The sequence below is a fragment of the Phodopus roborovskii genome, unplaced genomic scaffold (assembly GCF_943737965.1).
Source record: "Phodopus roborovskii unplaced genomic scaffold, PHOROB, whole genome shotgun sequence".
Classification (NCBI taxonomy): domain Eukaryota; kingdom Metazoa; phylum Chordata; class Mammalia; order Rodentia; family Cricetidae; genus Phodopus; species Phodopus roborovskii.
Genome location: NW_026126541.1, coordinates 16,228,159 through 16,256,050, shown reverse-complemented (window position 1 = coordinate 16,256,050; position 27,892 = coordinate 16,228,159). Strand labels below are relative to the sequence as shown.

At 50.4% G+C, this 27,892-nt stretch overlaps 1 protein-coding gene across 1 annotated transcript; it reads right to left on the bottom strand.

The window, feature by feature from the left end:
* On the bottom strand, positions 1–27,185 carry Cpn1 (carboxypeptidase N subunit 1). Its single transcript, XM_051199864.1, has 9 exons — positions 26,741–27,185; positions 22,439–22,635; positions 18,672–18,827; positions 14,700–14,873; positions 13,074–13,185; positions 11,003–11,142; positions 8,815–8,914; positions 6,078–6,196; positions 1–389 (listed from the first exon to the last, which is right to left on the bottom strand). The coding sequence occupies exons 1-9, from the start codon at positions 26,961–26,963 to the stop codon at positions 246–248; spliced, it is 1,365 nt and encodes a 454-aa protein (XP_051055821.1). The 5' UTR covers positions 26,964–27,185; the 3' UTR covers positions 1–245.
* Between the last annotated feature and the right edge of the window lie 707 nt (positions 27,186–27,892).

Below are 27,892 nucleotides of genomic sequence, written 5' to 3'. Positions count from 1 at the left end.
CCAGTTTCCAGAAGGTTCTGACCCCTTTAATGTTGATCTACAGAGGCATGTACAGTGGGGCACCAGTTTCCAGAAGGTTCTGACTCCTTTAATGCTGGCCTAGGGAAGGCAGAAACACTTGGACCTCTTATGGCTGTGCCTATGTCTGAATATGTCCCAGATAATACAAGAGAAGTGTGGCCATGGGATAGGAGAGCAGGGACCCGTCCTCGGTCCTCGCGGTGTGAGGCCGTGGGGGCTGGGCCTCAGGCAGGACCTCGATGGCGCTTTGTTGCTGTGTCTTTCTTTCTGGTTATCCGGGAATGCTTTGGCCTGCCTCCCTGTCCTCGGCTGGGAGCTTTCTCTGCAGGGTACACCTGAGACATGCTTCGACTGAGTTGGAAGTTGACCTGCAAGAGCAAGGCAGAAGCTAGGCGCCTGTTTGGACTTTCATGAATTACACCAGGTTCTCACCGCAGGGACGACAGACTTGGCAAGTATTTCCCAAGAGAGTCATACAGAATCAATCACTGATGACATGAAGCCTGTGACTGCATGAAATAAATATTAGCAAAAAATCCTGTCTACAAAGTTACCACAATCCAATGGCCCCACTTTGTAAAGGCTTGGAAACCTCACACTAAATTTGTAAGTATGTATAACCACTATGTATCAATTTAAAACACTTTTGTCACCAAAAAAAAAAAAAAAAAAAAAAAAAAAAAAAAAATCCTGTCTACACCTCCAGTCACAGTTTTGCTTAGGATAAGAATGATGAGTGAAGAGTCTTAATCTCTATTTGCCTCCTAGTGGCTGTGTGAGTCAGGGGTACCATGCCCATACATGCCCATGAGTGTCCCAACCTTCTTCACTGCAGATGTGACAGATTGCCTGGCTAGATTCTTTTTTCTTTCTGAGACAGGGTCTCACTATGTAGTCCCAGATACTTAGAACTTGCTCTGTAGACCAGGCTGGTCTTGAACTCACAGAAACCCACTGTCTCCAGAGTGCTAGGATCAGAGTTGTTCGCCACCACATCCTCCTGGGTTTTTAAGCCCAAAAATAGTGATGTAAGGCCTGTGTACAACTGTCCTGTAGCCATGGAACACAAATGGAAAGATGCTGTGGACTGGGTGTGGGGCACTGGGTGTGGGGCACTGGGTGTGGGGCACTGGGTGTGGGGCACTGGGTGTGGCTACAGAGCCATCACAGGCAGCAAAGGAGGAGGGAGTTAGAGTCCTAACTACACTCCCCTGGGGCTTCCCTGGCAGCCCCTTCCTGTAACAGTTTGAACTACTGAGTTTCCTGCCTCTTCCATAAAAATCCACAGCCAGATTTTCTGCTAGTTCTGTAAAAGGGGAGGGAAGTCAGAGCCAACTGTATGAGAGCATTTCCTACTTTCCATTTCGTAAATACTTAACCCAGGAAAGGAAGAGAAGAGAGGAGATGGGCAATGAGCAGAGGAGGAGAGGGCAGAGGAGGAGAGGAGAGGAGAGGAGAGGAGGGGAGGGGAGAGGAGAGGAGAGGAGGGAGGAGAGGAGGAGGGGAGGAGAGGAGAGGAGGGGAGGAGGGGAGAGGAGAGAGGAGGAGAGGAGGGGAGAGGAGAGGAGGAGAGGAGGGAGAGGAGGGGAGAGGAGGAGGAGGGAGAGGAGGAGGAGGAGGAGGAGAGAGGAGGAGAGGAGGGAGGAGGGGAGGAGGAGGGAGGAGGAGGGGGAGGGAGGGGGAGGGGGAGGAGGGGAGGGGAGGAGAGGAGGAGGGAGGGGAGGAGGGGAGGAGGGAGGGGAGGAGAGGGAGGGAGGGGAGGAGGGGAGGGGGGGAGGGGAGGAGAGGAGAGGGAGGAGGGGAGGAGAGGGAGGGGAGGAGGGGAGGGGGAGGAGGAGGGGAGGGGAGGAGGGGGAGGGAGGAGGGGAGGAGGGGGAGGGGAGAGGAGGGAGAGGAGGAGGGAGGAGGGAGGAGGAGGGGAGGAGGGGGAGGAGGGGAGGGGAGGGGAGGGGAGGGGGGGAGGAGGGGAGGAGGAGGGAGAGGGGAGGAGGAGGAGGGGAGGGGAGGAGGAGAGGGGAGGGGAGGAGGGAGGGAGGAGAGGAGGAGGGAGAGGGGAGGGAGGGGAGAGGAGAGGGAGGAGGGGAGGGGAGGAGGGGAGGGAGGAGGGGAGAGGAGGAGGGGAGAGGAGGGAGAGGAGGAGGGGAGGAGAGGAGGAGGGGAGGGAGGGGAGGAGGGGAGGGGGGGAGGAGAGGGGAGGAGAGGAGAGGAGGAGGAGGAGGGAGGGGAGAGGAGAGGGGAGAGGAGAGGAGAGGAGGAGGAGAGGGAGGGGAGAGGGAGGAGGAGGGAGAGGAGAGGAGGAGGAGGGAGAGGAGGAGGAGAGGGAGGGGGAGGGGGAGGGAGGGGAGGGAGGGGAGGAGGGAGGAGGGGAGGGGAGGGAGGGGAGGAGGAGGGAGGAGGGAGGGGAGGGAGGGGAGAGGAGGAGGGGAGGGAGGGGGGGGGAGAGGGAGGGGAGGGGGGAGGGGAGGGGAGGGGAGGGGAGGGGGGGAGGGAGGAGGAGGGGAGGGAGGGGAGAGGAGGGAGGAGGGAGGGAGGAGGGGGAGGAGGGAGGAGGGGGGGGGGGGGAGGGGAGGGAGGAGGGAGGGAGAGGGGGAGGAGGAGGGAGGGGAGGGAGGGAGGGAGGGAGGGGAGGGAGAGGAGGGAGGGAGGGGAGGGGAGGAGGAGGGAGGAGGAGGAGGAGGGAGAGGGAGGGGAGAGAGGAGGAGAGGAGGAGGAGGGAGGAGGGGAGGGGAGGAGGGGAGAGGGAGGAGGGAGGGAGGAGGAGGGGGGAGGAGAGGAGGGAGAGGGAGGGAGGAGGAGGAGGGAGGAGGGGAGGGAGGGAGGGGGAGGGAGGGAGGGAGGAGGGGGAGGGGGAGGGAGGAGGGGAGAGGGAGGGGGAGGGAGGGAGGGGAGGGAGGGAGGGAGGGGAGGGAGGAGGGGAGGGGAGGGAGGAGAGGAGGGGGGGAGGGAGGAGAGGAGGGGGGGAGGAGGGGAGGGGGGAGGGAGGGGGAGGGGAGGGGAGGGAGGGAGGAGGGAGGGGGAGGAGGGAGGAGAGGAGGGGAGGGAGGAGGAGGAGGGGGAGGAGGGAGAGGAGGAGGGGGAGGGAGGGGAGGGAGGGGGGGGAGGGAGGAGAGGAGGAGGGAGAGGAGGAGGGGAGAGGAGGAGAGAGGAGAGGGGAGGAGGGAGGAGAGGGAGGGAGGAGGAGGGGAGGGGAGGGGAGGGAGGGGAGAGGAGGAGGAGGAGGGAGAGGAGAGGGAGAGGAGGAGGAGGAGAGGGAGAGGAGAGGAGAGGAGGGAGGGAGGAGAGAGAGAGGAGGGAGGGAGGAGAGGAGGAGGAGGGAGGAGAGGAGAGGAGGGAGGAGAGGAGAGGGAGGAGGGAGGAGAGGAGGGAGGGGAGGAGGAGGGGGAGGAGGGGAGGGAGGGGGAGGAGGGAGAGGGAGGGGAGGGGAGGAGGAGGGGGGGGAGGAGGGGAGGGGAGGAGGGGAGGAGAGGGAGGGAGGGAGGGAGGGGGGGGGAGGGGAGGGAGGAGGAGGAGGAGGGGGGGGAGGGAGGAGGGGAGGAGGGAGGGGAGGAGGGAGGGGGGGGAGGAGGGGGAGGGGGGGGGAGGGGAGGAGAGGGAGGGGGAGGGGAGGGGAGGGGAGGGAGAGGAGGAGGAGGGGAGGAGGGGAGGGAGGAGGGGAGGAGGAGGGAGGAGGAGGGGAGGAGGAGAGGAGGGGGAGGGAGGGGAGGGAGGGAGGGAGGAGGGAGGGAGGGAGGGAGAGGGGGAGGAGGGGAGGGGAGGAGGGGAGAGGAGGAGGGAGAGGAGGAGGAGGAGGAGGAGAGGAGAGGAGGAGAGGAGGGGGGGAGGGGAGGAGGAGGAGGGAGGAGGGGAGGAGGGAGGAGGGGAGGGGAGGAGGGAGGGAGGGGAGGGAGGGGAGGGGAGGAGGGGAGGAGGGGGGGAGGGGGAGGAGGGAGGGGAGGAGAGGAGGGGAGGAGAGGGAGGGGAGGAGAGGAGGAGGGGAGGGGAGGAGGGGAGGGGAGGAGGGGAGGGGAGGAGGAGAGGAGAGGGGGGAGGGGAGGAGGGGGAGGGGAGGAGGGGAGGGGAGGAGGGAGGAGGAGGAGGGAGGAGGAGGAGAGGGGAGGAGAGGAGGAGGGAGGGGAGGAGGGGGAGAGGGAGGGAGGGGAGGGGGGAGGAGGGGAGGGAGGAGGAGAGGAGGAGGGGAGAGGAGGAGAGGAGGGGAGGAGAGGAGGGGAGGAGAGGAGGGGAGGAGAGGAGGGGAGGGCAGAGGAGGAGAGGCTCCACCACCTGCAGGGAGGTGGGGCAGCAGAGGATTCTGGGCCCTGAGAGAGACTTTCACCCCCTTAATTGTAGATGAAAATCCTTTAGGAAACAACTTTTGTCTTTGCTGGAGAATGTGACTAACTGCTCTGAAATTAAAATGGAAGCGAAGCAGACGGTAGTGCAACCAATAAACAGACTGGTGGCTGCTACTGCCGCCGAATGTTACATCCAAATGGCAGACTGTGCCTCTGGGTTATACTTGACACAATGAATGGTTATGCTAGTTTATTTAAGGGATACAGGGTGGCGAGTGAACAACTTCAAAACAGGCGTCACTCACTCAAGGGGCTGTGGAGCTGTTTACACTGTAGGCAGTGCACAGGCTTGCCTACAGGGCATGGTTATGTATGTGGCTGCTGCTGGCATTTCATTTTAGGGTAAAATAGGGAAGAAAGGGGATGCACTAGCTGGGACATAGGGTTTTGCATGATGGGGGGGAGGGGCTGTCTTCTCTTCCCCTGGCTGTCAGTATAAAGCACAAGCCACACAAGTGTGAAGACCTGAGTTTGAATCCCCACAAGCCACTTAAAGCAAGACACCCACCCAGTAGCCGCGGTGATACCGGAGGCAGAGATGGAACATCCCTGGCAGCTCGCAGGCTAGCTGGAACACACACACTGTGCAGCAAACAACCAAGACACACTGTAGTGAGATGCTCACTCTGTCCACGCCCATTGGGGACAGATGCAGACATGACCTGGGGGAACTAGGTCTGGGCTAGGGACCCCGTAGTGCTCTCTTGCTTGCGGGACTGGACAGAGACAGAGAGCATCCAGAGGCATCCTTGGGATGGGACCTGCTGGTGTTCATCTGTCTCTGTTGTAAGTTATTTCTCCCTGAATAAACATCCATTCAGCCTATCTGTTTTTCCCGATCCTTATTATTCCACGATAACACACTGCCTCAAATGGGTGGCGGGCAAGGACTGACACATGAAGTCATCCCTGGACTGACCGCCATACAAATGCCACGGCATGCCCATGACCTATCCTCCCAACACATGCTCACACATATCATACGCATCACACACAGAGAGACGATATGGAGGAGGTGTTGCGGGGAGTGGTGATCCGTAAGTTTCAGAGGGATTTTTAAGAGGCCTGAAGCTCTCTTTGCTCTGCTGGCTCACAGGGCTCTGTGCAGCACCCACCCCCTGTGATACTGTACAGTTACTTACATGGAGTTGTGAAGGCTAAAATGGGTGATGCCCAGCAGTTATGCAAAAGAACTGAGTACTGCATTCAAAACATATAAAAACTATGAGCCTCCGGAGTGCTAGGAGGGCTGACGTCCATGGCTTCTTTATGCGCTAAGATTTTGACGTGATACGGTCTACGGTGAAAAGTTCCAGGCTGTAAGTTCTTTGCTTCTCATCCTAACTATAAAGGAGAGTTGTGGGGAGTTGAGCATTGGAGGTGGGCTGGTCCTTGGCAGCAGCAAAGGGAAAGTGAGCCTGTGACCACAGGGCACAGAAGGCTTGCAGAGCGCCACCTAGTGGTGATTCCTGTTCATGGCCTTGAAGAATGCAACCAGGACTGCCTGGGGAATCTGCAGGGCCTAACCAGCCTAAGGGACTGTGATTTGTCTTTGCAATCCCTGAGAAGGAAGCATTAGAACTAATTTACAGAGGGAGAAGCAGATCGAGAGAGACAGGCAGTGTCAAAGAGACGAATCAGGAAAGGTCAAGGGGAAGCCAGCAACAGGGCGGTTTAAGACGCTGAGTGACATTTACAGAACAGGGGTGGCTCAGCCAGACTCACCAGTTTTGGTCCTGCAGGCCCCACAGTCACAGTCTCCGTTTTTGGGTCATACCCCGGTGCCTTGGCGGTAACAATGTAAGTACCAGGAAGCAGCAGACGGAAGTAGTCCCCATGTTCACCTAAAAGTCAGACAGATGCAGCTCAGACAGCTGACTTCAAACCTACTTCAGACAGAACCTGGCCGTGACAGCGATCGGGGGTTTGAGCTGACCAGAGCCTGGTTTTGTTGGTTTTCTTGAAGCATGATGAAACCTGTAAACGGCTAAATGGTTCAGAAGGAACATTCCTCGGCAGGAGTCACTCCTGGGAAGGTTTCACTGTGCTCTGCCTTGAGCTACAGTCCGTGCTAGATCCTAGGTCTACTACAGACTCACCCGATAACAAGTCGCCAGGAAAGAGAAAAGGCAGAAATGTCTGTTAATAGTTTGCCTGACAAGAAAACTTTGAGCCCTCTGACATTTGGAAAGCCATTGTGAAGAAACAACTTCTGTTTGAAGAAGTAGTGCCCCAAGTCTATAGTTACACGACAGCAGATGTCACCAGAGAGGAGCAGGAACTACTGTGAAGAGCTGTCAAAGAAAGGAATGGACTGAGGTGCAGAATTGTGGGTACTCAAGAAGCTGCATCGAGGCCCCGGGGAACGCTACATAGCTGAGCAGTGTGCATTCTATACTAACAATCCTGGATCCGGGTTGGACAAGCAACACCCAGGATTGTTACATATGGGAGAGTTAGACTAAATGATCACTGACAGTCTGGCTTGAGAATCTTGCTTTTCTCCACCCCACCCCACCCCCGCCTCCCACGTCCTCTCTGTTTTGAGACAACAGGGTCTCATGTGACCCAAGCTAGTGTCAAAGTCACTATGCAGTCTGGCCTCAAATTCATGATCTTCCTACCTCAGCTTTCTGAGTGTTGGCATTACAGGAGTGTGCCACCATGCTGGCCAAAGAATATTATTTTTAAAGTGTTTTTTTAAAAGACATGGACATACATAGCCCCAAACTAGTTTTGTTGCCCAAGGATGGCCTCAAATGTACGATCTTTCTGCCTCAATCTCCCCAGTTTAGGGATTATGGGTATGCATGACCCGCCTAATGTGTGTGGGGCTGGGTCTCACGCATTCCAGCCTGGTCTTAACTTCACGATGTAGTCAGGGACAACCTTGAGCGTCCGAATGCTAGGGTTACAGGTGTGTGGTCCAGTCCCATGCCTTGCTCAGTGCTGCAATTGAACCCAGAGCTTTTGAGTGTTAGGCAAATACTTTACCAAGCTACACCCCAGCCCTGCAATTTACTTTAAAATACTTTAGCAATGCAGGATATTATTATGTACACATTGGACAGTTTAGGTTATACCCAGAAACTGTTATTATCCTAACTGGGGGCTCACACTCAGGAGTGATTAGCAATTGTGTTACAAAAGCTCCATTCTGGATGTTTCTTCAAAGAGGCCATCTCCACCTGCAACTAACACCAAGTGCTCTGCCAAGTAGCTCGTCACTGCTACTAACGAGGGGAATGACTTCTATGTGGGGCCTCTCTGTGGTATCTGTTCTCAGTGGCTCTGATGTTTCAGAGACCTTCCCACCCTTGCTTACATGGAGGAGAACCAGCAGCCTGTGCTCTTGGGGAAGGGGCTGAGGTCTGAGCCCTACACGGTCCTGTGCGCAGCCAATGGCCTAGAAGATTCCCGGGCTTGACCAGACTGAAGCGACAGAATTCTTTCAGAACACTGCCTTTTCCTTAAATAGGGCTGCCTCTGAAGAGGCTCTGAGACCTCTTCAAGGATGTGAAGCACAGACTTCATCCAGCCTGAACAGGCAGCATGAACTGTGGCATGCCTGCTTGGTAGCCAGCAAGGTTGTTTTGGCAGGTGGGTAGCTACCGACATCCACGGAAAACATAGAAACTCTTACCAGTAGCAAGCGGCATCCACGAAAAACATATAGAAACTCCTACCAAATGGCTGACTCAGCTGGGGCACTTTGCAACACTGTATTTCCCTGTTGGCATCCACCATCCCTGGACAGAATCTAGAATCACCTGGGGTGAGCTTCTGGGCATGCCTGTGAGGGATTATCTTGGCTGTGTAACTGAGGTGAGACTGCTCACCCACTGTGGGTAGCGACAGTCCCTGGCTGGCATCTGGGCCTGAGCCAGTGAAGAAAGAGAACTAAGTCAATCTGTCTCCTGATTAGGAATGTGAGCTGGCCAGATTCGTCAAGCTCCCGCCACCACAACCCCCAACTACGATGGATTAGACCCTGGAAGTGTGAGCCAGAACAAGCCCTTTCTCCCCTAAATTGCTTTTTTCGGGCTCCTTTATCATAGCAACAACAAAAGAAACCAAGACAGTACCCTTCCAGCAGGTCCCAGGTAATTCCAAGATCACCCTCCACTGCTGACCCTGCCTCAGATCAAGACTATAGGAGGAATCTATTAGCTTTTCCTGAATGGACATGTGGGAAATGCCTAAGCCAGAAGGGAGACTAAACATTAGGGTTATTGTCCTTCTTGGCCCTATTAATTAATACCGTCAAGCCCAGAAATACTCCCAACAAGATTATCTCCACAGCCACCCCCGTTTGCGCCAATGTTCCCGGCCCTCAGAGCATGCTCACTCCAGAAGTGAGAGAATGTCCCCATCGTCGTTGGCACCCTTCCTTCCTTCAGTGACTCCCGTCCAGCGTCCTTGACGGCTGGAGACAAGGAGCAGAAACTCCCTTCCTACCTACCTGAAGTGACATCGTGATTGATCCCGCTGACAGAAATGGCAGCCCCTGGGAGGTGGTTGGAGTTCTCATCGAGCACCATTCCCTTGATGCCCTGGTGAACCTGCAGGAGACAGTGGCCCACAGCGAGTTAGAACCACATAACGGGTGCAGCGGGAGAGGCCCTGGCCTTTCTCATGGGTCCTCACCATCCACCTTCACTAACGCCATGGCCGCAGCCTGTAAAGCCCGTGCTTTGATGCTCTTCCCACCCCACAATGCCTTCCCCGAAGATGGAGTGACCTGCTAGACTCTCAGTCACATCATACTGCCTTCCTCACCAGAGCCTAACGCAGAAGGCCTTAGGCTCCCATGCTGGCCTGTGAAGCCGCAGTCCCCATCAGCAGCCCAGCCTCACGACATCGGCCCTCTGCCATGTCCCTCAGATCCGCTTCCATTCCAGTCTTGCTGCTACTCTACTCCTGTAAACATTTTTATTAACTTTATGTGTTTGTGTATTTTGCCTGTGTGCCATATGCAGGCCTGGTCCCCGAAGAGGGCCTCAGATTCCCAGGGACTAGACTCACCAATGACTGTGAGCCGCCCTGGGGTGCTGGAAATCAAAACCCAGGTCTTCTGAAAGAGCAGCCAGTACTCTCAAGAGCTGAGCCATCTCTCCAGTTCCTGATGGCCTAATCTTGAAGTTTGCTTAATTCAAAAGAACTTTAAATTGTGATGAGAGCTGTTGAGATGGCATGGTGGATAAAGGCATCTGCAGCCGAGTCTGGCAACCTGAGTCTGATCCCAACACCCAAATGTAGAAGCAGAGAACCGACTCCCTCCCACAAGCGGTCTTCTGATTTCCAACCCCCCCCCCACACACACCACTCTAAAATAAATTGTGATAAAATACTCCTATTGTAAATTGTATATTTCAGTTTATCAAATATGTTTGTAACATGTCCCCAGCATAACGACTCATTTCTAGAATTGTCTTCATCTAATGACACTGAAGCTGCTCTCCTTAAATAGTAACTCTCCATCACTCACTTCCGGGTTTTGAAAACCCACCAATCTCTGGGTTTGCCCCATGCTCAGTCTGGAAAACTCCACCCCTAGGAAACCCTATAAAAGTCTGCCTTTCACTCAGTCCCCTGCTACTCCTTGCCTGAGCAGAGGTAGCCACCCTCTTGGATCTTTCCCAGTGAATCTTTAGTGTGAGGGGTGACTTTGAGGTATCCCTTGGCTCCCCTCAGAGCTGCTGCTACATTTACACTCCCCCCCCCACCCCACTTCCGCTCCTCCAACTCCAGCCATCATTCTGCATTCTGTCTCTACACTTTTAAGAACTGTATCTAAACAGAGTCACAAAATACACATGTTTGTAACTGGCTTATTTCACTTAGCATACTGTCCTCAAGGTCCATGCATGCTAAGATGTGCGTCGGAGCTTACTTTGTTTTGAAAGGTGAATAATATTCCTTCTTTCTTTCCTTCCTGTCTGTCTGTCTATCTGATCCCACTTCTTCGGGATATAACAGTGCTGAATAATATGATAATTTTCTTTTCATTGCCGTTCCCTTTGCGGCTCTGGAGACCCGGGTCTCTCTTCAACTAAACTGCAGGCTGATCTGTAACTGTTTCCCACAGAAGTGATGCCACGCTCCACTCCCCGCAACAGTGCTCATGGGGTCTGGTTCCTCCGTGTCCTCGTAAGCCTTGTCACTCCTGTTTTTGACAGCAGCTGCTTCAGTGTGTGTGAGCGGCAGCTCCCTGTGGCTGGTGACACTGGGCATGCTTTCAGATGTCAGCTTGGCTTTTTTTCACATACCTGCCGTGGAGGGCCCCGCCCTGCTCTACACCTGGCCTGACTGTGCCCTCTGCTCCTTGGACTCTTTTGTTTAAGAGTCACCGTCACCATAAGGCTTTCTTCACAGCCTTTCTCTTTTTAACACTTTACAGAATTTGCTTTCTTATTTTGTTTATTGTCTGTCCTCATTAGAACGGCAATTCCATACAGACAGAGATACATGCTTGTTTACCCAGAGTCCTCAGCTTATAGTAAAGTTTTGACAGACGGTAGTGCTCCAGGACACTGAGTACATGAGTAGAGTGCTAGTCAGAGCCAGGGCCAGACCTGAGTCTGTGGGAACCCCGGCCGCCATTGGAAGAGCCTCTCCTGCAACCACAAGAGTCAAAAATGAGATCTTACCTGTTCCAAGAACTGGATTAAGGCTTCCCGGTTACCCAGCCACTCCCGCTGAAGCTCCTCTTGGCGGGGAAACTTGTTGCAACTCAACTCCAGTGTGATCTCAAAGCAGTTGGTGTGGAGATAATTAAAATCTTGCATTCCTAGGGAAAGAGGCAATAGCAGACCTGCATGTTGAGCACCCACCATCACCCACCCCATCTTTCTCTTTAGTTACAATTTCTCCACTGCATCTCCATCACCTCGTCTTCTGCCTCTTGACATCTGTTAACTTTTATCCTATAGTTATTCCCCAGTTTCAGGTCATGTGCCTCTGTGTGTTTATTTGGGACTGAAGGGCAGCAGGATGGGGCGGGACAGAAACTCCATCAACAGAGTACTAATAAAGGCATGGAGAAACTGGAGCCTGTGTGCGGTTGATAAGACTATAAAATGGTACAGCTACCACAGAAAAAAACCAGCACATAATCCAACAATCCCAGCTCTAGATATGAACCCCAAAACACCCTGTTCTTGGGTTCATCTACTCTATTGTTGCCATCCTCCCATGACACTGGAACCTAGCTTCTTTGGTCTTATAACATGGGCTGAAGACCAACTTCTCTCTAGGAATCTTCTGGGCCTTCAGCACCAGACTGGGGGTGCACTGGGACCCAGCTTAGGAGCTGAGCAGGTGCCAGGTCCCCAATGTCTTCAGTGTGAAGACAGCCACTGTTGGACTACCCAGACTCTATCCTGTAAGTGATTCTAATAACTTCCCCTTTTTAACACACATCCATTCTATGGGTTCTATTCTTGTAGAGAACCCTGACCAATCCAGAGACCAAGAACCATAACTCCATGAACAGTTTCCTCCCATGCACTTGAGTCCTCTGGAAGGCTGGGTCATCCAGCTAAACACAGATCAGCTCTGGGCCTTACTCCCAGAGTTTCTGACTAAGTTTGTATGTCTAACTTCCCAAAGGGTACTGGTGATGCAGGGTCAGACACCACTAGCTGAGACAACCTTTGTGACTGACCTAATTAATCAAGTTATTCTTGAGATTGTGCCAGTTTGCTTTAGAGAGGAGAATTTCTGAGGAGGCATAGGCCATGCTTTCTCAGAGGACAGAGAAGGCGAAGAAGGAGAGAAAAAACAAACAAGCACAATTTGAAAAAGCACATCTAAGGATTCCAGTTTTGGGAGGGGGTGGAGGGGTCGGTTTCCTAATACAAAATTAAGGAAATTAGACTCTAACTGAATCTTCCTGCTTATGTTCAAGTGGGTTTGGGGCCACAAGTCTTAACTTCTTTGTAGACAGTAACTCCACGGCTTTTCTCCTCCCCATTCTCCCGAGGACCAAACATCAGCTCAGCCTCCATCCATAGGGGTGGCTCAGATGTGAGAGTATGAAAAAGAGGGATGAGAACAGCTCCTGAAGGTTCACAGCACGTGTTTACTCTGAGCCTGCCCCAGGCCAGGAGCAGGGAAGAGGGAGGGATGGGACAGGGTGCAGGGAAGGGGTGGGGGAATGCGGTGGGTGCACCTACCGCTAAAGCTCTCTGACCTTTTGGCATGAACAGCCAATGCCCATGCAAGTTCCTGCTCTGGGAAGTTGGTAGCCCCAGTGCAGAGAGCAGCCATCAAGGGGGCCAACCCCTCTGCTCACCTCCTGCTGTCTGAAGCCCATCTCTGTGCTGCTTTTGAAAACAGAGCATTTAGAAGCCAGGCATTTCTAACTGCTTTACTTAAAGCATCAAAATTATGAGGTTGAGTGTATTATCGGGCTTAATTAGAGATGGGAAAACTAAAGCACAGAGGGGCTGTGCAATTAGCCTGAAGCCACACAGCTGGTACATGAACTATCAATTCCAAACTGATTTAATCTTCCCCACTTGGTCTCATTGTTTTCCTTCTATGCCCCAGCAAGTCAGGGCATAAAACACTAGTTTTACAAGACCACACATTATCCTCTCCTTGGTCTCTTAGAGTCACAAATAGGCTATTAAATGCCATCTTGGGAGCCCTCCTAGGAGCAAAATTCTATAGTATTCCCTGAGAAGGAGAAATGGCTGTTTCCCGAACTCTGCTTACCCTTGCTGAGAGAGTACCATGACGCCCCGTTGGTGATGCCGTCTGGGAAGTAATCGCCGCAGTTCCAACCTTGGTGCATCCATCCATGGGCATAAGAGTAGACCTTGGCCAGCTGGAGGGAAAGCAGGAAATGACTGAGAGCAATCCCAACGCACACACAGGTGGCTCAGACTCTGAACTATGGGGACGCCAAGAGGACACAGTGGCAGGCACAATGCATTATATGCTTCAGTGCAAGGAAGTGTGACCAGAGATAGAGGAGGAGATGGTCAGGTGGTGGTGGTGGTGGTGGTGGTGGTGTGTGTGTGTGTGTGAGTGTGTGAGTGTACATGCATTATTTAAACAAGCGCGGTTCGGACTGCATTTGGGAACTCTGGAGTCATGTTCGGCCTCTCACACTTGTCCAGGCTGGCTTTAAACTCAGTCCTACCTCAGCTTCTATAATTGTTGCTGTAATTGCTGCTAGGATCACACAGGAGGTCCTTTCCAGTTGGACCATTTTCTAGCTGAACTTAATGAAAGAAATCAAAGAGCAAGTAAAGTAGAAAACGTGTTTTGACAGATGAAAGATGTGTTGGAGAGACACATGCTTAAGATGCTATGATCATCCTTACTTTTTAATAATTTTTCTGTTTTTGGTTTTTTGAGACATCTTTCCCTGGTTGGCCTGGAAATGGTCCTTTAGACCAGGATGGCCTCAAACTCACAGAGATCCACCTTCCTCTGCTTCCCAAGTACTGAAATTAAAGGCATACAGCTCCATGCCTGGTCATTATTTTTTTTATGTAAGAGTAGACAAAATGCTATTACTGGAGAAAAATATATTAATTTACTGCCTTTGTAAAGTAAACTGGTATCATTCTCTATAATTAATTGATAAATGATAATATTAATATTTTATTATCTATATAGTCAAAGTTTATAATTTAGTTAATAAATTTTATCACAACAGAGTGTAAACTTACAAAATATATAATATGAATATATAACTCTCTATATTCCTTTTTAAAAAATGATTATATGTGTATGTGTCTATGTATGTGTGTGTGAGTGCAGTTGCCCTTGGTGACCAGAAGTGTCACGTCCCCTGGAAGTGGTTTTGAGCTAACAAACATGGATGCTCTGAGAACAGGACTGGGATCCTCTCTCTACAAGAGCAGCAGGAACTCTTCGCTGCTGACCCATCTCTCCAACTCCTGGTTCTACTGTTTCGTATTATTATTTAAATCTTAATTTGCATGGTCTATTTTCATTAAGATAGACATGTTATCATAGGAGTGTAAATTACATTCAAAATTCACATTTCATTCCACTAACTCGAGGAGAGTGTGACTAGTCTTGAGGACAGAGTGACTAGTTTTCAGGCGTATTCTTATTGGTCACCAGCTTAATTTGTTCTTTATGTCATAGCAACTATAAAATGTTTTCCTTTTGATTTAATCACTTGTGGACTTATGGCCTGTCAACAGAAATAAAATGTAACTTACTAAACTGTCCCTCCCAAGCAGATCCTGCTTTCTGTAACTGACTGTGGACTTACCTATATGATCTGCTATCTCTGACATGACTCTCCCTCCCCTCCTGAGGTCCACGTCCCCTGCTGGGGCTAGCTGCCATTCCTCATACCGTCTGGAAGAGCTGGTCATCCGGTGTGGGAGAATTGGAGGTGCGGTGTGGACTTCGGAACAGGGACTTGTCATATGGGTAATTGGCCACCACTGCCCCGCCATGCAGATTGGCTGAGAGAACGAAGTTTAGGGAGCGAATCCACTGGATCACGGCCCGGGTCTCGGGTTCCACCTGTGAAGACATGAGAAGCTGGCAACCAAGTTATGGCTGAGCTGCCACGTGGTCCCTCAGAGAACCCTGTGAGGAAGGGGCCTACAGGGATAGTGCATCCCATAACCCCACTCCAGATATGAGAACTGGAGCTGGGAAACTTTGACCTTGGCCATGACGATTTTAAAACTGACTGTGTGGGACCCTTCCTAAGTGAACTATGTGGGGCGTGATGCACAGACCAGGTGCAAAGCGAGCTTCCAGGGGACTAGGACTATACACACGACAGCGGTGGACACGTCCAGCACGTGCACCCACACCCACAGACGCTGAGACACCAACGGTTGTCACTAGTGGGACTGGAGAGTTTAGATTCTGAGTGCTGGGGCCAAGTCAATGTTGCACTGACTGTAACCAATGTACCACTCTGGGATATGACGATAAAGGAGGGGCCGGTGTGGGAACAGGAAGTCTGTGGGGAACTCTTTGTAATTTTTTACTCACTTTTGTGAGAGGAGGGGAGAGAGAAGGGAGGGAGAAGGGATGGGGAGAGGGAGAACAAGAGAGCGAAAGGCTTCCCAGTTTACCCAGTTTACCCAGTGCAGCAGGGGTTGAGCTTCTAAGATATCTTTGCAAAAAATTTAGGGTTCTAATAAAGTAAACCATTGCTTGAGATAATGATCTCGGCCTCCTCTTCCCAACACATCTGTGGTACCATTTTAATGGCCACAGTCTGGTCATAGCGACATTTCATAGACTGGACATACCTATCTCTACTGAGCATCACTTTGCTAGTGATTGGCAGTATGAAGAAAGCCTTGAACCCACAACAGCCCAGTCACCAGGGCCTTCCCTCCTCACAGATGGGTCTGCTAGCTGACCTATTGGGGCAAATTAGTGAATGACCCTTCCTGGCCCAAAGGTGGGTTCTAAAGGTCCTGTCTTTCTAGTCCCCCAAAGGTCTCACACAATCAGAACAGACACATCGTGCTAATGGGTACGTCCTGAGCAATGTTAGGCAATTTCGTCATTCTGCAAAGTCACAGAGCAAACGTACACAAACTAAGATGGCTGCCTGGCCAGGGGATCACTGCTGTCGCTTTATGGCATATGGCTGTAGGACCAAGAGCTCAGGTCCTTTGATGCACCCTTACTCCACGATCCAAAGGCCAGCTTCTGGTCCTTCCTTCCCTCACAGCTCTTCTATCAGGGGCACAGAAGAACTTCTACTGGCACTTCTCCCCTTCAGAGTTAGATCGAGGACTGAGTGGAGGGCTCATTATCTTGTCTTATGCAGAGAGACAAGTTTAATAATCAAAACATGGGGCGGCCGAGATGGCTCGGCAGTTAAGAGCGCTTGCTGGTAGCATAGAGGACCCACGTTTGGTTTTCAGCACCCATGTTCGGTCACAACCACGTGTAACTCCAGCTCCAGGGGACCCGACACCCTCTTCTGAACTCTGAGAACACTTGTGGCTAAGGTGTACACCCATCTCTGATACATAGAGCCCCACATAATTACAAATACACAGATAAACATTTAAAAAATTCACAGCATGGCTCACGACCATAATCTCAGCACTCGGGAGGCAGAGCAGGAGGAACAGAAAGAAGTTCAAGGTTGTTGGCAGAAGTTTCTGTCCTGCAAGCCACTCCCAGGTAGCCACACAGAGGCTTAATATTAATTATAAATGCTCAGCCAATAGCTCAGGCTTGTTACTGGCTATCTCTTGCATTTAAATTAATCCATATTTCTTATCTATGCTTTGCCATGTGGCTTGGTACCTTTTCCCAGTATGGCATGCCCATCTTGCTTCTCTCTGCATCTCCTCAAGACTCCTGAGACTCTGTCCTTCTTCTTCCCAGCATTCTCTGTTTGGCTTGCCCCCTAACCTTATCCTGTCCAGCTATTGGCCAGTCAGCTTCTATGTTAAACCAATTATAGTATTGTATATTTACACAATGTAAAGGAATATTCCACACAAGGTCATCCTCATAAGTACATTTGAGGCCAACCTAGAGTACATGTTACCTTGCCTCAGAAAATAAAAAATTATCTATGATATTCTTCTAACATACACTGAGCAGGACTATATTCTTTTTGGCTTATTTAACTGAGCCAAAAGGACAGCTGTAACCAGAAATCTAACATGTCAATATGACTTTTACATCATTTCATAAAAAGATTTTATTTTAAATTACATGTGTTTATGTGCAAGGGGGGTGGTGTATGTCCACAAGGGTGCAGGACAACTGATATTCCTGGAACTGGAGTTACAGGTGATTGTGAGCTCTCCAGTGTGGGTCCTCTGTAAGAATGGTAGGCACTTTGAAGCACTGAGCCATCTCTCCAGCCCCATCATTTTCAAGGGGAGAATGCTGACCCTATTCATTCAGGAACATCCTATGTAGAGGCTTTCCCCTGCTTTGGGCTCCTCTCCCCAGTGTCTAAGCTTGGATATTCATAAATGGAGTGTTGGAACCATTCCCCCTAGGAAAAGTCAGGGCAGGCAGGGATGCTCCGAGAATGGCGGTAGATACACCCACCCAGTAGCAGGTCCACATTACCCAGAACTTATCAAATGCTGTTTCCCATTGAGAGCATGGGAAACAATGGCAGCTTTTAAATGCAAAGGGCCCCATAGGAGGAAAGAAGAGAAACCATGAGTTAGACACCACGAACCTCATTCTATAGCTAAGACTGTGAGCATCTGATTCATCACAAGGAGAAACTTGTCTATGGAATGCTGGAGCTTTCTGTCAACAGTCTAGGATTAGCAGAACAAATGTTGGAATATGAGTCAGGAGGTCTGTGTGTATTTTTGCACATGAGTATGTACATGCTAATGTGTGCATGTGCGTGTGTGTGTGTTTGTGAGTGTGCGTGTGCGTGTGTGTTTGTGAGTGTGTGTGAGTGTGAGTGTGTGTGCGTGTGTGAGAGTGTGAGTGTGTGCGTGTGTGTGAGTGTGTGAGTGCGTGTGTGTGAGTGCGTGTGTGTGAGTGTGTGTGTGTGAGTGTGTGCGTGAGTGTGTGCGTGTGAGTGTGTGCGCGCGTGTGAGTGTGAGTGTGTGTGAGAGTGTGTGAGTGTGAGTGAGTGAGTGTGTGCGTGTGTGTGAGTGTGAGTGTGTGTGCATGTGTGTGTTTGTGAGTGTGTGCAAGTGTGCGTGCGTGTGTGCGTGCGTGCGCGGGTGTGTGCGTGTGTGTGCGTGTGTGCATGTGTGTGCATGTGTGTGTGAGTGTGTGTGTGTGAGTGTGTAGGGAGGTCAGAGGTTGAAGTTGGGTGTCTTCCTTGTTCACTCTCCACCATCCATTTAAATTTTTCTAAATTACATTTCTTTTGTGTGCACATGTGTGTGTGCATGAAAACATGTACACCACAGCCTGATGTCAAGGTCAGGGACAACTTGCAGGAACCCTTCCACCATGCAGGTTCCGGTCATCAAGCTTGGCAGCAGGTAACTACCCACTGGCCTCCTCACTGGCCCTACACCTAGCTTTATGGCATGGGTTCTGGAGTGCAAACTCAGGTCCCCATGCTTGTAGGACAAGCACTTTACCAACTGAGCCATAAGAGCTTTGAGAAATCACCAGGTATATGCTTTCTCCTCCTTCCCCACCACCGCCATCAACCTGCAGTCAGCAAGGACCAGGAGAGCTCTATGCTGCCAGAGGGAAGAACACAAAGGAGTCTGGCAGCTATAATTCTTCTAGGTAAATTGATGAGGAGGGGGTTGATGTGGAATTCTAGATAGTTCTGTGGATGTGAAGAATGCTTAGCGCTGTGCAAGCAACTCCAGGTGCTGACTCAGCAGCTCCTACCTGACTTTTCCAGTTGTCCGGGAGGGGTAAGTGGTGGTTGGGGCCCCCATACTTCTCGTTGTAATAGAAATAGGTGTTGAGGTCAGGGAAGTTGCGGTTCAGGTCCACTCCATTTGCGTTGTTCCTACCAACCAGATACCCAGATGCGTTTGGGCCCTGGGAGAAATGAAGAGAGGAAAGATGGGCATTTAAGACAGAACCCTGCATTTCAAGAGTGTGGTGTCACTTTTAAAGATACTAACTACATTAGTTATTTTTTTATTTCTGTGATAAAATACCATGACTAAAATCAATTTAAGAGAAAAAATTGGTTTTATTTCAGCTTACAGTTCCAGAAAGGGGGGAGGGAGAGGGGGAGGGAGAGTGTAACTTTATAATGGGCCAGAAAGCAGGGCATGGTTGACATACTACCATGACCAGGGCACAGTAGCGGGAGCAGGAGGTTGGCTGGTCACGGTTAATCACAGGCAGGATGCAGTGGAAAGAACAGAAAAGGAGGGAGTCACCCTTCCAAGGCTCCAGGGATGCCGCGGAAGAGGTGGTGGAGGAATGTAAGAGGGCTGTGGAATGCTATCTCTCAGGCATGACACGGATGTTGAATTAATAACTCATAGCAGTTGTGATTATGTGGGTAAGGCCTGCACACGATCAGGCTCCTCGAAATTCCCTAGACCACACCCCTCTCCGAGGATTTACAAGCAGTTAATGGTTGCTAGGGAGAAGAGATACTGGGGGTTCTTCAGTGGTGTCCCCACAAGTAAAATGCTAGTCCTCCAATAATTGACCCTTTACCCATGCTCACAAAAGCAACCTTAATCAAACTCTGGGTCACGTGCAGGAGGTAGAAAGGGCGACTTCATATACACGTATGAAAATGTCACTAAGAAACCCTTATGAATAATTAACATATGCTAGTGAAACCAAACCAAATATTAGGATTCTTTCTTCCGAGTAGTCTTAAGCTTCTGGATCCTTTAATTTCTGTGTTCACAGTTCAGATCTTATCTTTATTTGTTCATGAATTCAGTCATCGACTCGTTCATCCATTTAGTCAACTACCATTCACTTCTGTACTGTCAGTCCGAGGTCCTCAGACACTAGGTATTTACATAGATAAATACAAAGAGCTGTGGCAGAGATGTGTTAGAGTCCCATTAGGGCTGGCTGGGGCTGTAGCTGGGGCTCAGTTATTAAGAGTGTGCTTGCCAGCATTCACAAAGCCCTCTGTTCAATCACTGGCAGCAGACTAGCAGGCGTGGTGGCATAAGGTTCAGAAATTCAAGGTCATGTTTTTCTGCGTAGCAAGTTCAAGGCCAGTCTGAGCTACGTCAGATCCTGTTTCAGAGTGGGGGTAAAAGGTAGGTGTAGGTGTGTGTGTGTGTGTGTGTGTGTGTGTGTAGGTGGAATCATTAGCATTATTTTATGTGTCACTGGAGAAGGGGACTACTGTCCACTACAGCCCTATAGGCTAAGTGGTTAAAGCTCAAATTCTTGACTGTTCCTGGAAGTGAGGTGAATGAACCTCACTTCCTATTGGAAACTCATAGGGAGAGGGAAGGGGAGGGAGGGGAGAGGGAGGAAGGGGAGGGGAGAGGGAGGAAGGGGAGGGGGAGGGAGGACTTTCTGGGCTGCAGGTTGTAGCTTGGTGTCAAGAGTGTTTACTTAGTATGTGTGAAATGTGTGGATTTCATCTCTAGCAGAGCCAAAAGCCAAAAGGAAGAGGAAGAAAAGGAAGGAGGGTAGGAAGAGCGAGAGTAGGAAGAAGAGGAAGAGGAGAGAGGGGAGGAGAAACATTACCTAGCTGAAGGTTCCTAGGTTCCCATAAACAGAGCAAATGGTGTAATAGATTGCTATTGCTAAACCAGATGGTGGTGGTGCACATCTTTAATCCCAGCACTCGGGAGGCAGAGGCAGGTGGATCTCTGTGAGTTTGAGGCCAGCCTGGTCTACAGAGTGAGTTCCAGGACAGCCATGACTATACAGAGAAACCCTGTCTCTAAAAACCAACCAACCAACCAAACAAACAAACAAACAAAGCAATAGCAGCTTTTTACCTGGAGCTCAGATGCCTGCACTGGGTGTCACAGTGAGGTGCCAGCAAGACTATGTGAAATCTTTCCCTGACTTCCAAGGCTTCTAGAAACCATTCACATTCCTAGCTTTATGGTTCTTTCTTCCATCTTCAGAGCTAGCTGCATAAGAGCTTGAAGCTTCTGACCCCCACCCTCCCTCTTCCACTGCAAAGCCCAAGGTGGCTGGGCTTCCTCAAGGAATCCTGCAATTTTGTGCCAAACGATTAGTGCCCTCAGTTCTATCTGCAACCTTAACTCCTCTATGCAGTGTAACGTTTTCATAGGCTTGGGGATTAATATGTGAATAAAGGGAACCATTATTCCACCCCCACCCCCTCCCACCCCCCCCCCCCGCATGTAGCTTTAAAGTCTGGCTAGGTGTCTCCCCAGAGCCATGAAGACAGCCTTTCCCTAGGTAGCAGAGTTTGAGAACCCAGTGGGTCCTCTCTCAGATCAAATTCCAGACCTTCTCCCTCTGACTCACCGGGTGGGCAGGGAAGGGGCCTCAGGGGACTTCATCTTGTCTGTTGCAAAGGGTGGGGCAGCACCCAGCTGCTTCTGAGCCCCCCTCCCCCACTGAGTACAGAGAAAGCTAATACAGAGCAGGAGCTCAGCTGGAGTCCCCCTCCCTCCTCTCCAGCTTTCTCCCTCTCCCGGAACTCAAGGCCCCATCCATTCTCCTTCTGTGTGGTGCCTTCAGTTGCTTTGTGCTCGGTCAGCATCCTGGTTCTGGTACCCACTTCAAGCATTCAAAATACACTTTAATTTAACCTTCCTTCTGTAAAGATATTTAAGCGCAGCGTTTAAAAGGATGCTGTGAGGACACTGGCTAGATGCCTAGGCCCTTCCATGACATTAAGGAGACTGAGCTGGGACCTGGAATCCACATTCCAAAACTCTTCCCATATTATTCTGACACATGATCACAAAGCAGGGGTTTAAAGGCAGACACGAAGGCATGTTGCATTTATGTTAGGGAATGAAGGGCAAAGCCAGTAAGCATGTTTCTCTGTGTCTCACTGCAAAAACAACTCCAGAATAAAGAACTGGAATGCATTAGCATCAGTGTAGACTCTGGAGAAACAGACACTAGCTAGACCTACAGATGCAGCTGAGACCCGCCACCTGGACACCTGAGTCGGGAGGGTCCTAAGCTTGAGATCTGCTTCATAAAGCTGGGCAATTTTTCAAGCTCCTGTCTCAGAATAAAAATGTAAAAACGGGGGCTGGGGAATATAGTTCAGTGGTGTAGTACCTGGCTAGCATGTTTAGTTTAAAGCCTCAAAAGGGTAAAAGAGGGGGAAGGGAATGAGAAGAGGAATTATTTAGAATTAACCCCCAACCCCAAGATCTGGGGACAGTGTGCGGTCTTCTGCTAACAGTTCAGGAAGGCGGCTATTTGGTAACACGCTCTCCCATCTGCGGTGTTTTACAGGTTTGCTGGACTGGTGTACAGGTCACTGAAGTTCAACCAGAGCCCACAGTCACTGCCTGTGGAGCGTTTTTTTCAGGGATGCTAAGGTTTTAACCTTTGCTTCTGTCTCTCCCAGCACCCCATTTGTTTTACCGCCCTCTTCTCCCTCTGCCTTCCCTCCCCCTCCCTCTCTTAACTGATATTTACAAAGAGACTCCGGACACACTGTCTACGGACTCATTTCTTAAGATGGCTTTAGTCCCTCCCTCGGACGTGCGTACCTGCGCGGCAGCCACCTCGTAGCCGTCGGGGTTCATGGAAGGCAGGATATGAATGCGCGTGTCCTGGATGAGGCTCAGGATTCGCTGGTTCCGGTTCCGGAACTCCTCACAGAGGAACTCCGACAGCTGCAGCAGCAGCTCACGGCCCAGCACCTCGTTCCCGTGCATGTTCCCCACATACTTGACTTCTGGTTCCACTGGAAACAGAAACACAGCCCAGCTCTTGAAGGTCATGTCTAAACTTCACAGAAAACTTGTGGAGTAGCCTCTGTGAGTGAGTGAGTGAGTGAGTGAGTGAGTGAGTGAGTGAGTGAGTGAGTGAGTGATGCTAAGTAACTTGTCTGAGCGAGCCCTCAGTGCCGTGGAGGAGTGCACACACAGACACACCGGCACACTGCTCACACTCCAATCTTTCTGGGGCATGGCATTTCCCCCAAACCTCTCTCAGCTGTTAATGGACAGAGTCAGAAGTGAGGGACTGTAGAAACCTCTAGGGCAGTGGTCCTCAACCTTTCTAATGCTGTGATAGGACCCTATGCTACAGTTCCTCATGTTATGGTGACCCCCCCCAACCATAAAATTATTTTCATTGCTACCTTATAACTATATTTTTGCTACTATTATGAATTGTAAATATCAGACATACAGGACGCCTGACATGCCACGATGTGGGGTCGCGACCCACAGGTTGAGAACCAGTGCTCTAGGGTCACTGAATACAAGACAGCTGTGCTCCTTTTAAACAAAAGCTCCTGCCAGTACTTCTTTCTTTCCTACACAATGTATTTCTGCTTCCCTGCTGGGGGACTCTTCATTCCTGTCTCTTATGTCCTTGCCATCCCCACAGGTCCAGTTCAAAAACTGTAAGTCTGTGTCACCAACTTGAGCTCTCCCTGCTAGAAGTGAGTCCTTTGTGTCCTCCCCTTTAATGGCACTTACTGTTCTGAACTCTATGTATGCGCAAGTCCTGCTTCCTTTATGGGACCTAGTATTAATCAAGTAGATGATCTTAACATGTGTTTAGAAAAAAATCCATCATTATTTATCTTAGTATTCCTGTATATAGCAAGGCTCTCTAAAAGAATGCTTTCCATCCTCGAGGATTGTGTCTTAAAAAGTAATATGCAGATATTGGTGTAGTGGTATAGTGGCACTTGCCTTAAGTCTCAGCACTTGGGTCTCAGACAGGCAGATCTCTGTGAGTTTGAGGCCAGCCTGGTCTCCATAGCAAGTTCCAGGCCAGCAGGGCTACATAGAAAGACTCATCTTAAGAAAATTATTTCATTTAACACATACTCTATTTCTTTAATATTTTGTCTTATTTTCTTCACATCCTTTCTTCTTCCTCTCTCTCTCTCTTGTTTTTTATTTGTCTGTTTGTTTGAGATATGGATAGCTATGGAGACCCAGGCTGTCCCGGAACTTTCCTGCTTCTGCTTCTGAGTGCTGGGAATAAAGATGTGCAATGCCACGCCCAGTTCCTCCCTCCCTCCTCCCCATTTTAAGGAAATGTTTGTGATCATAAATAGCAGGTATTTGTCTCTGATAAAATAAGATTTGGAAAATCTGCTTGGTCTCCTCTGTTCTCTTAGTTCTTCAAAGCAATGTGAGTCTGGGGTATAGGAGTTGCTGGTCTGGTTCACCCATTGTGCTGCATGTTCAATGGGTGTTCACAAGCAAGCCCTCTGCTTCTAGTTGCAATAGAGACAGAATACAACCACTTCCCATAATACACACTGCCAGGGATTATTTGGGCTCGAGCTCTCACACCCCACCTCACACCATCGTCTTTGTGAAGCATCTCCCACCCAGTCTTCCTGCAACCCTGTGGCTCCGATGGCATCCGTGCTACCCAGTCAGGGGTTGACAAAACTTTTAATGTAAAGGGCAAGGAGAGACTGTCATGGAATCTTTAGGCTTTATGGACAATGTTATCACTGTCACAGCTACTCAACTTTACGTGGAAACCAGCACAAATAATTCAAGAACAAATGAGTGCTATGGTGTTCTGTGAAACTTCATTCCCCCAGACAGGGAGATAAATGGGCTCGGAACATGATGTGAAATCCAAAAAGAATCAATAAAAGTTAAACAAACAAACAACAAAGCCCCTGCTTCACCAACGCAGGTGGCTGGTCCAGGAGCTACCATTGTTGGCCTCCATCCCAAGTTGTCTTTAAACACCTTTTGGTCAGAGTGCATCACTGCCCTGTCTAAAACTCTCAGCAGCATCTCGCTTTGCTCAAAGTAAAGGCCAAGATGGGTCCACCTGCTTGTAAGTCCCAAACAAGCTCCCTGGTGCCCGAATACTCTCAACACCTGGCTTTGACTTCAGCACCCACTGTGCTCTGGCTCCCAGGGGCTGCACTTTCTTTTTCCTTAGCCTGCCACACCCTTCTCCTCAAAGACCTTCAGATCTCTGCTCAACACCACCTCAGCCAGAGAAGCCCTTGGGGCACCACTGAGCTCCTCTGCTTCCCTCTGGACTGACGCATACTGTGTCTGTCTTCTCTCTTCCTTGTTTAAGCTCTTGCTGTAGAACTTACTCCATCTGTCATGCCAACCACTCACCCAGTGCCCCATTTATCTCTGATCTCAGTCCTCTACAATTCAGGTCCATTAGGAGAAAGCCTGTATTATTCTTTGTTGTATTTCTAAAGCCTACAAAAGTGCCGGCGCGCCTGTCTGGAAGTTCTTTTGTATAGAGATCTCCCCCTCTCTCTTTCTCTCCTCCTGGTTATTATTTAATCACACATATACGTGCCTGTGTGTTCCATAGAGCCCAGAAGAGGGTATCAGATCCCCTTGAACTGGATTTATAAGTTGTGAGATGCTGGGTGCTTGGAACCAAACTTGGGGTCTCTACAAGAACAGCACGTGCTCTCTTGACTGCTGACCCATCTCTGCGACCCCAACAAAAGCTCTCCTATCTAGTAGACAGGGTAAATATTTGTAGAATGAAGGAATGTAAGGAGCAAATGAAAGAACTGGTAACTCAGGGGAAAAGAGATTGGTGAGAGCTGCCATCGTCTGCAACAGCCTGGAGGAAGGCCCTGGGTACTGGAAGCACAGGAGTGCCAAGAAGGGGGCGTGGTCTAGAGAGAACCTCATCAAGCCCATCAACAGCCATGAGCTTCCACAGCATGATGGGATCTGAGTAAAAGCAGGTGCTTCCCGGGGAAAGACCCTAACCCCGGGGAACCATGTCGCTCTTCTTGAGCTCTCTCTATAAAAAATCTTGACGCTCTCACGGTCAGTATCCATTGTGCCTTTAAAGCAGGAGTGCAAGAAGACTATTGGTAATGGAAGAAATGACTCTGGCATCTCCCAGGCAAGTTGGGAGAAGATGGGTTCAGAGAATGGCCATCTTTGGGTGGGGGACCCATTGGAAGTGTGTGTGGGAGGGAGAGAAAGAGATTTGCTGTTGACAATCTGAAGGAGGAACTGACATAAGCTATGTGACTTAACTAAAATGTCATCATTGTTGCAACAAGAGACTAGAAACATCATCGATGTTCATAAATATGTGAACAGTTAATGGGCAGCAGGCAACAGCATATTACACAACTACAAAATGATACCATACAGCTGCATTCATAGACCCAGATGATGAACTAAGGAAAACAGCTACAGCATGATTCCATTTTTGTGAAGGCACATGCATTGGAGATAGGACTGAATATCACATCTGGACGGTGCGATATCAATCTACGTAAATAATAGTTATCCTTGAGTGTTAGGATTGTGCTTATCCAATTTCTAGTTTTTTCAGTTGGTTGGCTGTTTTGAGATGGGGCCTGGATGGTCATGAACTATTTTCAAAGCAAACAAGAATTGCTTTGATAACAGAAGCAAACTAACAAAAAAGAAACCAAATACCCCAACCCCCAAACTCTCTCTAGAGCACCATGTTGGATCAGTGCTGTTCCTGGAAGAGACCTGCTTGGCCCCTCAAGAGAACTAGGAGGTCAACCATTGTGCTATGCTCCCATGCCATTGGATTCTGATAGAAGGAATAAAGAAAAATACCAGGGGTGTGAGAGAAGGGAGGGAGGGCAGGGGAACAGAAGGAAGACACACTTTACCCCTGACGTCTTGAGCAAACAGAACCAGGAAGCAGGAATGTGCTGGAGCCTGAACTGGGGTCGCAGCTCCCCAGGGCCAAGGGAAGCTTAAAAGCCAGGTAGAACCGCCTGCTTTCTCGGGTGGAGGAAGAGGTAATGCGTTGCATGGGAACTCCACCGGTGCAGCAACCACTGGCTCTGGATTTGTGGAAGGTGTTAGTTTCTCAACAAGACTTACAGGGCTCATGGATCCCCGGGTGGTCGCTGAACTCCAGCACGTAGAGGTACCTCCCCTTCACGCTGCGCCCGATGTTGTAGAGCCGCGTAATGTCCGGGCATTGGTTGTGCACTTTGTATAGTGTCCGCACGAGGTCATCATAGCGGTGGTGACGAAAGGTCACAGGGGCAACTAACCTGGAGAGAAGGAGGAGGGGCAGGAAGGCTGAAGGTATGTCTGGCATCTCGCCAAGCTTCCCAGCGACTCTGAAATGTGCCTCCAGCGATCCTAGAAATCCTCTGCTAGTCGGGATCCAGAGCCAAGAGCAGCCAGGACCTGCCTCACACCTGCCACACCTGCAGGAGACTGGGCACCTGCCTCCGCGACGCTGGGATTATTTCTGTGGCCCTGGGACAGCCACGGTGCCCCCCGGCCTCATTTCTCTCCCTCTCGTAAGCCTAGAAAACCTTTTGGAAGGGTTCTGCGCATCCCCACTTTGGGATTCTGGATTACTGATTAACTGGACTGTAAACAGGCCTCAAGAAACAGCTGCTTATAACCCTTTGGTTTCCAGGGGCTTTTAAGACACTTGGCATATGCTTGTTACAACGTACAAATGGAGCTATATGTCCCCTTGCCCTCCCATCCCTTGCGCCCCATTCTGAAGCACTGTTCTCTCTTGTCCTCCCGCACTCGAAGATCTTACAGGTAATCAAAAACAAATCAAGAAAATGAGGCATGGGCTTGGAGCCCATAGAAAGAACCTATCAGATAGGGTTGGGGAAGCAGGGCATGGAAGGAAGGGAGGAAGGAAGGAAGGAAGGGAGGAAAGAAGGAAGGGAGGAAGGAAAGAAAGAAAATTGAACAGTTCTGCTTATATGAAATGTCCTGTGAAGGTGGCCAGAGTAAAACTTGACAAGTGTTTGCCTGAAGCAGGAGACAGGAATGGGGAATGGGCAGGAGAGACTGCTGGAGTGATGGGGTGCCTCAAAACGGGGTGATGGGCATGGGTGCACAACTTGGTAACTGTACTGAAGGTACTGACTTGCACCCTGAAATCCTCTGCCTTGCTCTGGTGGCCCATCGCAAAACCTCCTTCTTCCAAGTACATCATTCTTGCCTGAATGCTGCTGCCCTGGGGAGCTTAACCCTACTCCAAATCCCTCTCCTCCC